General features: G+C 43.1%; 1 protein-coding gene across 2 annotated transcripts in view; it reads right to left on the reverse strand.

The window, feature by feature from the left end:
• CHUK (component of inhibitor of nuclear factor kappa B kinase complex) overlaps window positions 1–14200 on the reverse strand; it is a 34507-nt gene that overhangs the window by 18944 nt on the left and 1363 nt on the right. The window contains exons 3-9 of one of the 2 annotated variants that reach the window (XM_062001824.1): window positions 13362–13476; window positions 10467–10536; window positions 6422–6510; window positions 5638–5727; window positions 4965–5089; window positions 3478–3585; window positions 983–1118 (exon numbers count right to left, since the gene is read on the reverse strand). In XM_062001824.1, coding sequence (XP_061857808.1) covers window positions 983–1118; window positions 3478–3585; window positions 4965–5089; window positions 5638–5727; window positions 6422–6510; window positions 10467–10536; window positions 13362–13476 — 733 coding nt within the window. Of the gene's footprint in view, window positions 1–982; window positions 1119–3477; window positions 3586–4964; window positions 5090–5637; window positions 5728–6421; window positions 6511–10466; window positions 10537–11926; window positions 12004–13361; window positions 13477–14200 lie in introns of those variants that run through there. The other variant, XM_062001825.1, reaches the window with a different exon arrangement.

Consider the following 14200-nt stretch of genomic DNA (forward strand, 5'->3'; position numbering starts at 1 on the left):
CAGATGATCAGGGGACTGGAACATCTTTCATACGAGGAAAGGCTGCAGGAACTGGGGCTGTTTAGTCTAGAAAAGAGGAGACTGAGGGGGGATCTTATTAACATTTACAAATATCTAAATGGTAGGTGTCAGGAGGTTGGGACATCCCTTTTTTCTATTGTAGCTAGCAACAGGACAAGGGGTAATGGGATGAAGCTGGAACACAAAAAGTTCCATTTAAATATAAGAAAAAGCTATTTCACTGTGAGGGTGAGGGAGCCCTGGCACAGGCTGCCCAGGGGGGTTGTGGAGTCTCCTTCCTTGGAGGTCTTCAGCACCCACTGGACATGTTCCTATGAGACCTGATCTAGGTTGACTTGCTTCTGCAGGAGGGTTGGAGTAGATGATCTCTAAATGTCCCTTCCAACCCTGCCATTCTATGACTCTATGATCCTGACAAGCCCCAATTATAAGCATAATATTCCATGTTTCAGGCTTTAATTCATTTGGAATGCTTCCAGATCAGACAAAATTGTCTTCTGTCCTTTACACATGCTTGTCTCAGCTAGTCTTAGTCCAGTAAAGCTCCAATAATTACTTAAAGGGTAAGAGTCAGGTGAATGTAATGTCTGTTCTACTACAGGTACTACTATAGCACTTGGACCTGGAGGTTACAGCATCAGCAGTGGAGTTCAAGAAAACTGTTATTAGCAAACATTAAACCATTATTTGATCTTGGCGAGATCCTTCTGAGATGACAGGTAATATAATACAGGGTCATTCTTCTACTCTAGCTATGGATTAATATTGCTAATGATATTTTGCCTTCAGGTATGTACTGGACAGGCTATATATACACCCACTTCCTGACACTGAGAAAAACATTTCTCATGATCCTGCAGCTAGATGATGGCAGGATCATAGCTTTGCTCCTCTGAACACACTTTCTGTCCTCCAAAATGCTTTCAATAGGCCTTTAAACCAAATAACAACCCTCACTCACCTTCAAATTCAGTATGTGATCCATTATCAGGAAACATTTTGGACGACTGGTCTCAGGATCTAAACCTCCACCCCTCTGTTGTGGATCCCAGTTCAGCATCAGCTGCAACCAATTTTCCATCGGTTCTACAATTAAACTAAAACAGAAGGGCACAAAGAAATAGAAGGCAGATATTTGACAACACTCATTCCACTTAGGAAACCATGGTCTTGCAACAGCACTAATGTTACAAATCTGGTTAGAGGGTATGTATGTGCAGTGTCTGTTGAACATGTGTGAAAAACAGTGGTTTGGCTGCAGTCAGTGATTCTGACAGCACAGAAAGTCTGCAAAGGGAGCCTGCACACACAGAGTGAAAATCTCCACCGTTAACAATGGGACTCCACTGACCTCAGTGAGGGCACATGTTCATAGAATCATAGAGTCATAGAATGGTAGGGGTTGGAAAGGACCTTTAGAGATCATCTAGTCCAACCCCCCTGCAGAAGCAGGTTCACCTAGATCAGGTCGCATAGGAACATGTGCAGGAGGGTCTTAAGACCTCCAAGGAAGGAGACTCCACAACCCCTCTGGGCAGCCTGTGCCAGGGCTCCCTCACCTGAACAGTGAAAGAGTTTTTTCTTATCTTTAAGTGGAACTTTTTGTGTTCCAGCTTCATCCCGTTACCCCTTGTCCTGTTGCTAGATACTATAGAAAAAAGGCATGCCCCAACCTCCTGACATCCACCCTTTAGATATTTATAAATGTTAATAAGATCCCCCCTCAGTCTCCTCCAGACTAAACAGCCCCAGTTCCTGCAGCCTTTCCTCATATGAAAGATGTTCCAGTCCCCTGATCATCTTGGTGGCCCTGGGCTGGATTCTCTCCAGCACTTCCCTGTCTCTCTTGAGCTGAGGAGCCCAGAACTGGACACAGTACTCCAGAAGAGACCTCACCAGGGCAGAGTAGAGGGGGAGAAGAACCTCCCTTGACCTGCTGGCCACACTCTTTTTGATGCATCCCAGGATGCCATTGGCCTTCTTGGCCACGAGGGCACATTGCTGGCTCGTATTTCATTTATTATCAACCAGGACTCCCAGGTCTCTCTCTGCAGTGTATCCTCTGATACACTTCTCCTTCTGATGCCTATTCATTGAATCAAAACTTTCTCGACACATCAGTAGGGTGTGTCAAAATGGGTAAGGGGTAGGATTGTTGTTCAGTTCTTTCTCCTCCAAAAACTACCTGATATATACAGTATAGAGCACTTTTCAAATCCTGTCTGCAGAATAACCTTTCCTATGCTGCACTTGCACCTGGGAGGCTCTCCTCTACATTTACTCACTATCGTGGTTTAGCAAGGAGCAGCTTTTGCTTGGTAACAGGGGGAGGGGATTGCAGTGAAGACCTGGTAAAAAGTTCTCAGACTCTCCCCTAGCTCTTGGATTCAGACCCACCTCCGTCCCAGCTGCCTCTGCCATCACTATTTAGGGACGGGAATTTGAAGTGCTGGCAGGAGGTCTGTTTGTGTGTGTTTGTGTGTGTGTGTAGACACAGTTTAAAAAGCTGAAAGCATACGACAAAGCCACTTATTAAATTCTCAACTCCAGTATTTTTGCTAGAAATGTGCCAGTACATTGCACTGTTGGGTACATATAAAGACATAAGTGCTAAATAAGTGACAAATAATCAAAGTCTGACTTCTGATTTGGTACAGATCAATTAATTTGGGTTGAAGGCCCCTCCAAAGATCTTTGGTCTAAGTCCAGCCCACTGCAGCTGCAGCTACAGCAGGCTGCTCAAGACTGTGTTCCAGTGAGTCTGGGCAGATGGAGATTCCCCACTGCATGAGGCCCTGTCCCAGGGAGGCATTACCAGCATGGGAAAACCTTTATCCCGTGCTCAAACTTTGTTTCTCTTTTGAAACTTGTGCTGTTGGCTTTGGTTCTTTCACTCTGCTCCCCTGAGAAGAGCCTAGAACCATTGTCTTAGACTCCAATGGATAGTAGAAAACAAAATTAGATCCCACTTTGCCTTCTCTTTGCAAGACTGAAGAAGACCAGCTTCATAGGCCTCTCCTCAAATGCTCTATTCAACAGGTTCTGGCCATTTTTGTGGCCTCTGCTGGATTTACAGCAGTTTTATCAAGTATGAGAAGCTTCTGCTTTCATGGACCAGCTAACTCAAGTACTTGGTTTAGAAGATTCAATACTGTCTAGTTACTGGGTAGATGTTACTCACTGGCCTTGTGATAACGAGTGGAAAGCAGCCACACTCAAACTGCCATCTTCCCACAAACTCCAGGGAGAACTGACATTGGAGAGCCTGAAGTACCAAAAAAGAGCCACGTGGCTATGAGCTATTCCTTAACAGCAAGTGGTAGCTTGCCAGGAGCTTGAAACACTCCTTAGGAGAAAGAAGGAGGATCCCTCAATGTTTGACATAAAGGACGAGGAGCTCTCAGATTAAAAGACAAGCCAAAAATTACCACATGTAGCCAACAAGGACACACTTACCCACAGAGGCTGTGAGGCTGTGGCAAATGGGTACTAAAGTGAACCTCCCCATTCATCTCTTCAGAAGCAAAGATGTGCTTTGGATCCTTCTTCTTGATCTTGTCATGCCTAGAAAATAGAATCCTTTGTGGATATACTGACAATGATAATTTTGCAAAGGGGCAGCTGAATATGGCAGGGGCAAAAAGTTCCAGTCTAGTGGCTTTAAAAAGCAAAGATGACATTTCCAAACAACTCATCCAGAACATCCCCAAAGAGAAGAAGGGAGCCCCTGTAATTAACCCTGTCCTTGGAAACATATCTGCACCTGCTTGCAAGGAAGTCTGGCCAGTATTAAACAAGAGGATCAACAGGTAACAATTCACTGGCCACAGAGCAAGCCTGCACAACAAAATCAGCCTCCATACAATAAAGAGACAGGTAAGATTTGCAAGAGTCACCTGTCAAAACCATTCATAGAATCATAGAATGGTAGGGGACCTTTACAGATCATCTAGTGTAACCCCCCTGCAGAAGCAGGTCCATCTATATCAGATCACATAGGAACATGTCCAGGTGGGTTTTGAAGACCTCCAAGGAAGGAGCCTCCACAAACCCTCATTACCATTACCCTGATCCAAATGAAGCATTCAGTAAACATCTAGAAACAAAGCATGCTATTGGATTCAGCACCAGGAAAGTGGCACCAGCAACACTGTCTCAGCTTCCTCATCCTGGCTCACTTCAGCACTGGTGTGAACCTTCCCTAGAGCTCAGTGGCTTGTGGAGCAGCTGGGTTTCCAGCTGGAAGTTTTTATGCTAATGCTTGCATAAAACCTCCAATTTACCTTTTCTCCTGTTACTATTTCAATGCTAACAGAAAAGCAAAGTTCCTATTTTCTCTGTTGCAGAGTCACCCTTTTAAAAACGAAGTTTACCATATATTCCTGGTGTTGTGAGGTAAGAAGTGGAAATATAAAAGTATGTATTTCTTCCCCTCCTTTTAGCCCTCAAAGAGCAAGCAGAAATCTCCACAGGCAGGTTAAAGTCTTTCAGTCATCACTTTTGTAAAGTTACTTGTAAACACATAGCTATGTGTTTACTACACAAAATATGCTCTGTCTTGCTGTGGGTTATTTCCTGTTAAAAATTAGTCACCTCAATGGCTAGGTGAACAAAGGACTGTGCCACTTATATTTTTCTGACACTGATACACAGACTGGTTTATAATTATACTTTTTGATTCAAATTTCACTTGTGAAGGAACTATTATAAGCAGAGGCTACCATACAACGTAATACAGACACACTACAATATGTATAAATAGCCAATTGAACTGACATTGATACTACCAAAATATCAATGGCTTTTGCAAAGCTTAGCAGACCACCAGCCTCAGCACCTGACTAACAATAAATTTACCACTTTGGTTCACACTGTCACCTCTCCACAGACATTAGCTGTCACTCTATCACCTAACATAGCCTCGTGCGGAATAAGCGTCTTACCAGGTAAATGGCTGTAGATTGTGCAAGAAAGGTCTAAATCCTGCAATGCATTCAAACACCATTGTTCCAAAGCTCCAGTAATCCACAGTAACTGAGTAGGATTTATTTTCAAAGAGTTCTGGAGCCTAAAAAAGATCATAAAAAGACACTTTGAAAGTGGTATTCCAGCTCCAGAGCAGCACGGCGACCCTTACACAGCCCTGTTCAGGCTGCTCAGTGCATCAGGGCCTGGAACACTGAACTCACGAGGAGATAGGAAGGAGTTGGGCCTGTTAGGGTAGGCAGTGGGGAGGCTGGAGGGGTGAGAGGTGGGCATGGTCCCTGACTGTGGCACAGAAAGGGATGGACAGGGTCAAACTCGTCTTGAAGTAATAGGTGACAGAATGAGAGGCAACAGCCCCAGGCTGTCATCTTGCAGGTTCAGGTTGGACAGGAGGAAACTTTTTCCCCCAGATAGGGAAAATCCTTGGACAGGTCCCCAGGAAAGTGCATAATCTCTATTTTTGGAGGTTTCAGGGCTTGGCTGGGCCAAGCCATGGCTACCCTGACCTAGTATTGGTGATAGTCCTGCTATGAGCAGGAGGCTGGACAAGGCACCACTGTAGATTCCTTCTAATACACAACTCTGTAATTCTATAATAGCATATCACGTTAAAAAAACAACCTGCCTTACCAAATATTGCAATGTTCCAACAAATGATGTGCATAAACTTCCTTGATCCAGATCCTTTGCATATCCCAGGTCTATTATTTTGTGAACAATCTGTAAACAGTTGAAATAGCCCATCAGAAGAGCAAATCCAGAGGAAAAAACCAAACACCGAAAATCCCCAAATCTGTGCAGTGACATCCACAGCATATAATCAAGAAGAGGAAAGTCAGCACAGAAATGGTGGAGAAAAACCATGATGAAACTTCAACATGTGACACACTGTTAAGGCCTGCTGTTTTACTATGAAAGCTGGTGTTGCCCACTTCAACTTAGACTTGACTTTAATGCAGCTTGGCAGTTACAGCTTGGCCAAACAGAGTATCTAGCTTTTTATCTGGGAATTTAAAGCTGTTGTTTTAAAGCATAACAACAGAAAAAGCAGTTTTCACTAAGAAATCCATTAACCTGACTCTCTGTCCTATTCTGATTTTACATGCAGCCCTCAAAGCCACAAACACAGCAATACGATGGAACTTCATGTCATTCATACTCTGTTGCAGGAGGGGTTCTTGAATGGAAGCAAGAGTTGTTTGTTCTTCGTGACAAGGATTTAGGAATAAGCAAAACTGGATTTGTAGCTCAAGATGTAAACTTTTAGTAAATCCTCAGTTGAGTTTTCAGTTCAGTTCAATAACAGAAACTACTCGTTCTTTTTTATTTCTTTCAGGTAAGAGAGAGCTGCTGACAAATTCCAGAAATGACAGTGATGGAGAAAATGACCACTGACAGAGGCCACCTGACTTACCTTCCCACCTTCATCCTGAAGAACAATATTTTCAGGCTTTAAATCTCTGTGTATGATTCTGTTTTCATGCAAATACTGGATACCCGACCCTGAAAGACACATGCTTGATTTAACAGAAAATAAACTCACATTGACTTAAGATACATTTGATAAAAATCTAATATACCTGACTTTGGGATTTAAATCAATAAATCTAATTTTAGAGCACCATGAAGAACTATTAACTTCAAAGATTTATCAGAGTTATGCTGGGACTAAACTAGCTCTGTTCATCTGCTCTGCAGAAATGGAAGCTGCTATGGAGTTCAGACCTTGAGGTGTAACTGTAGGTCACATCTCTTGCCTGTAAGGCAAGAGAGAAGGCAGCTGAGTCCTTAAACTGTAGAGTTACAAAATGAACCATAGAGTGCAGGAAACAGCTCTACAAAGTGTGCAGGCAGTCCAAAACAGCACTGCATGTTCTTTTGGCCTAAGATCTCAGTAAATTAAGATAACAAAAAGACTTATTTATATTATGCAAGATGTTGATGAAAGAAAGCGCTAAAATTAATCAGGCAAATGAAATAAGTCAAGTTTCCCTTTGACCTAAAACTACTGTCAAATAGTTGCTTATAGGGCTTCACCACTACCAAAGCACCAAAATGCAAACCTCCCCATCAGGGAAGGGACTGTCCAGCTTTGATGAAGCAGAAGCACATCTGGAGCTGAAAAAATGATTCCTGGGCAGGCCCTGGTTAACAATACGTGGAGCAGTTGACTGTGGTGCCACCACCAACGCCCTGGGCATAACAATGAACTTAAGGGCTCAAGGTTTCTCCACTCTGCTGGTGCGGGACTGATGTGCTCCAAGTAGTCCCACCTCTGTCACCCCCACTTCTACAAATGAAACTTCACGACTTCTTTAAGCCCCTCTACATGGAGGCCATCCCTAGAAGGAACAGAGGTTCCCCAAACTCTCCCAGATGCAGCTTCCATGGCAGCAGAAGCATTTATGGCACCATGTGATCAACTTGACACTGGGACTACTGCAGTCAGAAACTACTAGGACAAAAATAATCAGGTTTTAGCTAGGCTGGTTTCCAGAACCTGCTCCGCACATGGGTACAGGCGTGGCTGCAACGGGGAAGGGAATGGCAGCATGTGCCCAAGAAAAGGCAAAGAGCAGCACTTTGCCTTGTGGCAACAGTCCACACTTCAGCTGCCTTGAAGAGACTGTAGAGTTGCTAACAAAAAAGAAACAAGAGAAAAGGGAAAATTCACTACTGGTCCACCCAAAGACCACCGCTGGCTGCTAAGTCTGTATCTTAAAAGGTCTTTTCTAACCTGAAGGATTACATGACTTCTGTCAGCAGTCATGGCAGTGATCACCCCCCTGTATTCAGCACTATGGAGTCTGCACCTTAAGTGCTGAGTTTAGTTTTGGGCTCCTCACTCCAACAGGGACGCTAAGGTGCTGGAACGTTTCCAGAGTTGGGCAACAGAGCTGAGGAGGGGTCCAGAGTACAAGTCTAATGAAGAGTGGCTGAGGAAGTTGTGTGTGTTCAGCCTGAAAGAAAAATAGGCTGAGGGGAGATCTTGCCCTCTGCAATTCCCTGACAGGAGGCTGTGGCCAGGTGAGGGTTGCTCTCTGCTCCCAAGTTACAAGCGTCAAGATAAGAAGAAACGGCCTCAAGTTTATGCCAGGTGATGTTTGAATTGGAAACATTTTTTCTCCCAAAAATGTTTGTCAAGTACTGAGTCAATATAACTGGGGGCACTTAAAAGACATATAGATGTGGCACTGAAGAACATGGTTTAGCGGTAGCTGTGGCAGTGTCAGGTTAACAGCTGGACCTAATGATCTTAAAAGGTCTTCCCCAATCTCAATGATCCTGCAATTTCTATAAGTAAAAGAATATCAAGCGTCTACCACAGAACAAAGTCATAGGCAAAACAGCACAAGACAGCTTTCAGTATCTGAGAGCATTTAGGGTTTTTTAAGTCACAATTTTTCAATCTTAGAGATGTGCAAACGGAAATAAAAGGTCCCATGGAAGGCCCAAGGCAGGCACTGTATTTTCTGATCTCCATTATGAGATAGTTCAAATTTTCCTCTGCAAAAGATATTCCAACTGCACACTGTGTGAAACTTACTTCTAACCAGCCAGGACCGTAAATTCGTTATGGGATTGTTTTAAGACAAATATTCAACCATCATGTCTTGTCCACAGTTCAAATACTTTCTCCCATGAAGGACAAAGTCCCAAACCTCCACAGATTTACCAGTCATTTAACAGCTTCTAACTTGCGCTTCTTCTCCGCTGCATTTTCAAATCTTTTCCAAAGACATACTACAGACATTAAATTTATTATGAAGACAATAGATGCCATTCTGCAGGTGGAAGGGAAACGAAGGTGAAAGAACGCAAAGTTACACTTGATTTCAGGAACTTAACTGCAAGCCCTCTGAAAACTGAAAGAACAGAAGCCTACACCAATACATCCAAAATGTTTTCTCACACCAAAACTAGCTCCATTCCTACAAGTAAAGACACATCATTTGTGAGAGAACTAAAAAACTAACGAGCTCTACTGAGGAGTGTGTTGAACACTTGTCAGGAAACTGCAGATCTACAAAATTTCTTGCCCTCTCAAGTGAGCCTAAGGCAAGGTTTCAGCCAGCCAAGGAACTCCTTCCTAACTTGTTTTGTTTAGGAGCAATCACCCAATGTTTCCAGTTGGTGAGCTCAGATGAGACTGAAAAAGGAGAGGCACGGCCTCTCTTGGACTGTTACAGAACCAGAATAGATTCCCTTATTTCCTGACCCTTTCATGAAATCCTAAGCAGAGCTTTCAGCCAGTTGATGCATTCCTTTCTAACATCTTCTACTTGGTAGCAATCACCAACAATTCCATTTGGTGGGCTTAGCTAAGACTGAAAATAGAGAGGGCTGCACTAAGAATGATTTGGAGTGTGTTGGACAGTCACTGAACCAGGAAAGTGCCATTACCCTGATTTCCCAGCCATTTTTAACAGTTCAAAGTAGAACTCTGAGCCAGTCAAATCATACCTCCTAGCACCTTCTGTCTGAGAGTTTGGGAGCAATCTTGAGACACTTCCAGTTTTAGGCTCACCTAAGAGTGATATTGTTTCTGCTTGATCATTACAGAACCAATAAAATACAGATGTGCCAATTTCTTGGACTTTTCAAGAGCACCTAAGGAGTGTTTTCAGCCAGCCAAGGCACTCCTTCCTAGCAACTTCCATTTAGGAGCAATCACCAGATGTTTCCAGTTGGTCTTAGCTGAGAGTTAAAAACGGAGGGCTCAGCTGAGAGTGATGACATGTGTGATGAGCTGAGATGTGTGTGACAGTTATGGAACCAGGAAAGCACAGAATCCAAGATTTCCTGGCCATTTCAAAATGTACAAAGGAGAGGCTTCACCCAGACAAAGATTTCCTCTCTATGACCTTCTCAGGTGGGGAGGAGGTAAAGAGACTGACATCAGGTACCCCAGCGCAGAAAGAGGGGAGGGGTGGGGGAAGGTCATCTGAAAGGGCCTGTCATACCTTTCATCATCCTGCCACTCTATGTTGTTTTCTATTTGATATGTTTTTGATTGATGGTGGATTAATTTTTCTTTTCTCCCCCAAGTTAAGTATTCCTGTCTGTTTTGCCAAGGACCATACATGGCAAGTGAGCCCTCCATGTCCTCGTGATTCTATGATTTTCCAAACGTCCTCAGTTACCTTTCTCTTTCTTGGAGGCAGAGGAGTGAACAACTGACTGCTCATGGTTCTTTGTTCCTGGTTAGGCCTAAATCAGGACAGCTACTTACAACTGACCACTACACACCTTTTCCAATCCCATCCCACAAACATACCATTAGTGCAAGATTCTTGTCTCTGTCATCAGCAGGGATACCAAAATCTTTCTCTGAATAGAAACCCAGTTTGTTTTAACACTTTCTTATTAGTCTCCTTTTCAGAGTCAGTTGAAAATGTAAAATGCCATTACACATACCCAAAAAATTAAAAACAAACCAACCACATAATACTACATACCAATGTCGCTAAGCAGAGAAAGTATTTGACTTTCCTTAAGTCCGCAGCAGTTTTCCGGTTTGTTTAGCAACTACAGTAAAGAAAAGATGTTCAGACTCACAGTTAACAGTCAAGAACAACTTCCATCCCCTGCTAATATAACACAGAAAACAGTATAGTTCATATATAATGCTAGTTGAATGAGTTAGTTGGCTTTGTGAAATAAAAGCATGTGGGAAAAAGAAAACAACTCAGCCAAAATGAAAATTCATTGCACAGAGATGGGGTTGAAAAGAAGATTTGAACTGCTACAATAATCCAACAAAAGCATGAAAGTCATCAGAAAGCAAGCAGGCAAGGTGGGACCGTATGGCTGCAGGCAATGAGGATCCTAAGGCTCCTAGAATCTGCTCATTTCTCATCTCCTGAAAGCTGTCTCGATAGGTTTTGGGATCGCCCTGAATACCTGAAACGTGACTGCCACTTGGAAGAAAAGTCTCCAGTAAGGAAAATAAATGGCAAAAAGCAAAAGGAATGGATATGCATCTAAGCCCTTGGAATTCAAACAAGAGTCACTGATAAAAGGATGAGAATAGAAACCAAGAGGTTAACTCCTAAATTCAATGTAGGCCAAAGAAGAGAAAAATCACTACAGTAATTTATAGCTCCCAAACAGCTGAGCTAGCCCAAAGCAATTGCTGCTTTACTCTGAACAAGCTGGCCATGGACTCTAACAGAGCCTGTTTTTCTCAGTATGCCATATCCAAGTAATACTCCACGCTATGTAAAAGCCATCCAGGTATTAGTCTCTGCTGAAAAAGGCTGCCATAGACTGTGCTGCCACCTCTGCAGCACCATGTGGTCAGTCCCCACTCCTGAGCCCTGCTACCTGAGCCCTGAGAGGTCTGAGGCCCAGTACCATCCATCCACCTCACAGTCAGGCACCTTAAAAATCAGCAAAGGACACGTTCTCCAATAATGGTGCCATTGCCACAGGCTGCCCCACTCCACACAAGTCACCTTCTTCAGCTCAGAGTGCTTGATTGCTGGCTAGGTCTGCCTTAGGACACTGCCTCCTTTCTGACTGCCCTCCTCCAAAGAGAAGTTGCTGCTGAACATTTCAGTACACTGGCTTCCAGGCTGCCCAACCTAGTTTACTTGAGCTAAAAAGATCATTGCGGTGTCTACTGCATAGACACGACCTGAACTCTCAACCTTGCCTCCACTCCAAAGCACTTCTTCACCTCTCTTTAATGCTGCCCTGAATTCTTCTCCTCTAGCAAAAGGTATCGTAGAAGCACAGCAGGAAGACCCTGCTAATGATGTGTCAATAAGTAACTTCAGCCTATCAACATGTGATCTGATTTTTACTATACCATAGGTGACTTAGGTACACCTTGGAACTGCAGCCACCCCCTCCCATGATGTATCCTCATGGTTTTGCCTGCCTCCCACACTTCAGGCTTAACCAGCAGTCCAACCTTTCAGCAGGGTTCTGAAGCCAAGCTTCAACATCTCACTCCTTAAGTTCTGGGCAGATGAGCTGAACAACAGAGGAGGGGAGGGGCCAAATCAGAAGTCAAGCTCAGAGCTCAGAATACTACCCTGAAAGAGGACAAGAATAAAAATAAGTGGGGCCCACAGATAGAAGCAGATGCTTTTCCAGGTTTTATGGAAGATTGCTGATATGCTATGAGAAATTAATACAGATGTAAAACATAAATGATGCCAAGCAAACATAAGAGAAAGATTTAAAGAGCAGGAGATCAGAAAAAAAAAAGAATTTTTTTAAGGAAAAAAAAATTACATGTGATCAAATGAAATGAAGGATGTTACTTCCTTAAATTGCCCCAGCATCTCTGCAACACCTAAGGATTCACTAGAAACTAAATGACCAAATACTGCATTGCAAGTAGCACCAATGTAACTTCAAATTTCTCTGACAGGGTTTCCAATTCATCTTCAAGTAGTCTCAAAACTTTTATTGAAAAAAGTACAATACTCAAGCCTGAGTACATGGTCAAAAACATGTGTTTGCAACATTCAATGCTATTTTCACACATACCCACTTCTATTCACTGCCAACGTTGTCTCTTAAAGTGGCTTCTACTGTTTTAAACAACTCAAAACATGCAATGAGGATCACTGAGCTATTGATACACTAGCTGCTATCACAGATATACAATTATTGCATGTAATAGCTGCTCATGTTCCTCCCACGCTATTTAACACCAGTAACAAAGGAATAAAGAGAAAAAATGAGCTTCCAGATCATGTAGATGATGTCATTTTTAAGCAAATCTACATCAATAGGGATTTGCTTCTTTCCCCCTATAAAGATGGCTGCTTCCTGAAACCATCTGCAATATAAAGGGAGCATGAACTCTACCAGGCCATGCAGCCACTGCCTGGGGAGCTACTAAAAGGTGTTCTTGCTTTGCAGAAGGACAGTTTTCAGTTCAGCAGGAAACAGGAAAGTCTCTGGAGCCTTGGAGGCCCCAGTCCAGTACTAAAAGGAACATTCCCTATGCTCAGAGCAATACAACACTGGGTACATGTGAATCAAAACCAGATTAGACTCCAAACAGATACAGACACATTGCAGCAAAGCCAAACATACTGGGTGTGAGTATTTAGGCTACAGGAAGTTGTGAAGTTGTATTAACGCTAAAGCAGTTCCACCAAGGGACATGCTGCTTCAGAATAAAAGAGTATCTGCCTCCCAATTGGTCTCTGTCCTCTGATATAAAAAACACAAGCCTCATTTCCCACATGTGGCTTTTTCCCCACTTTACACCAACTTCCCCATACACATATCTGAAAAGTGCCACGAGAACACACATGGTTTCACAGGCAACAGAAACAGCATTAACCTCATTTCTTTTGCTCCACATTGCAAAGTAAAGACGACATTACCTTCCGGAGGTCACCCCCTGAACAATATTCCATTGCCAGAAGAGGAACATCGTTAACCAGAAAGTTCATCTCCTCAGGAACTTCACAGGCTCTTACTACATTGGGATGGTTCAACCTAAACACATGAAAGTTGGATGAAAACTCTTCAACTCCTCTTTTGGAAGAACGAGACCACAGATTATCAACCAACTGTATTTTATGTTTCAGGTACAGTTTCTGTTCCTCAAATCTATTCCTGCTGAGAAGTAAACTCTTCAACAGATACCTACCAGGATCCAAATGCATGAAATCAATACCTCTGGAATACGCAAACCAGTAATGAGTAGAAATGACATCTCAAACTCAAAGTACAGGACTTTGATGACGAGGCTCTAGGTTCAAGTTCTGGACTTCTGCCAAGTCATTACATATGTGTGTCTGTTTCTGCAGGAGGGGACAATTTCCCCCTGCACCAAGGGTTTCACAGGAATTTGTTAATGCTTGTGTAGCTGTACTATGGAGGCAGAACCAGATGGGTGAAATCCACATACACAAGAGAAGGCTTCATTTCTGCAACCAAATCCCAATAGCTGCTTCCTGTCTGTGTCTAATATATGTTACTCTTGGGAATAAATGACATATCCAGAAGGAAATGAAGACAATTTTACTCCTGTGTACACCTTCCAAAGCCTCTGGAAGGCATATGAGCAGCTGCAGCTGTGCAGCTCAGTGCTTGTATTCAGAAAACAATACATTGTAAAGCCTAAGAACAACAGTGATGAGCAAGCCCTGACTTACAAACTCAAGTTGCTGCCAAATGGTTTCCTCCAACATTAGTGCACACAGTGTGCAGGTGAGGG

The sequence above is a fragment of the Colius striatus genome, chromosome 8 (assembly GCF_028858725.1).
Source record: "Colius striatus isolate bColStr4 chromosome 8, bColStr4.1.hap1, whole genome shotgun sequence".
Taxonomy (NCBI): Eukaryota; Metazoa; Chordata; class Aves; order Coliiformes; family Coliidae; genus Colius; species Colius striatus.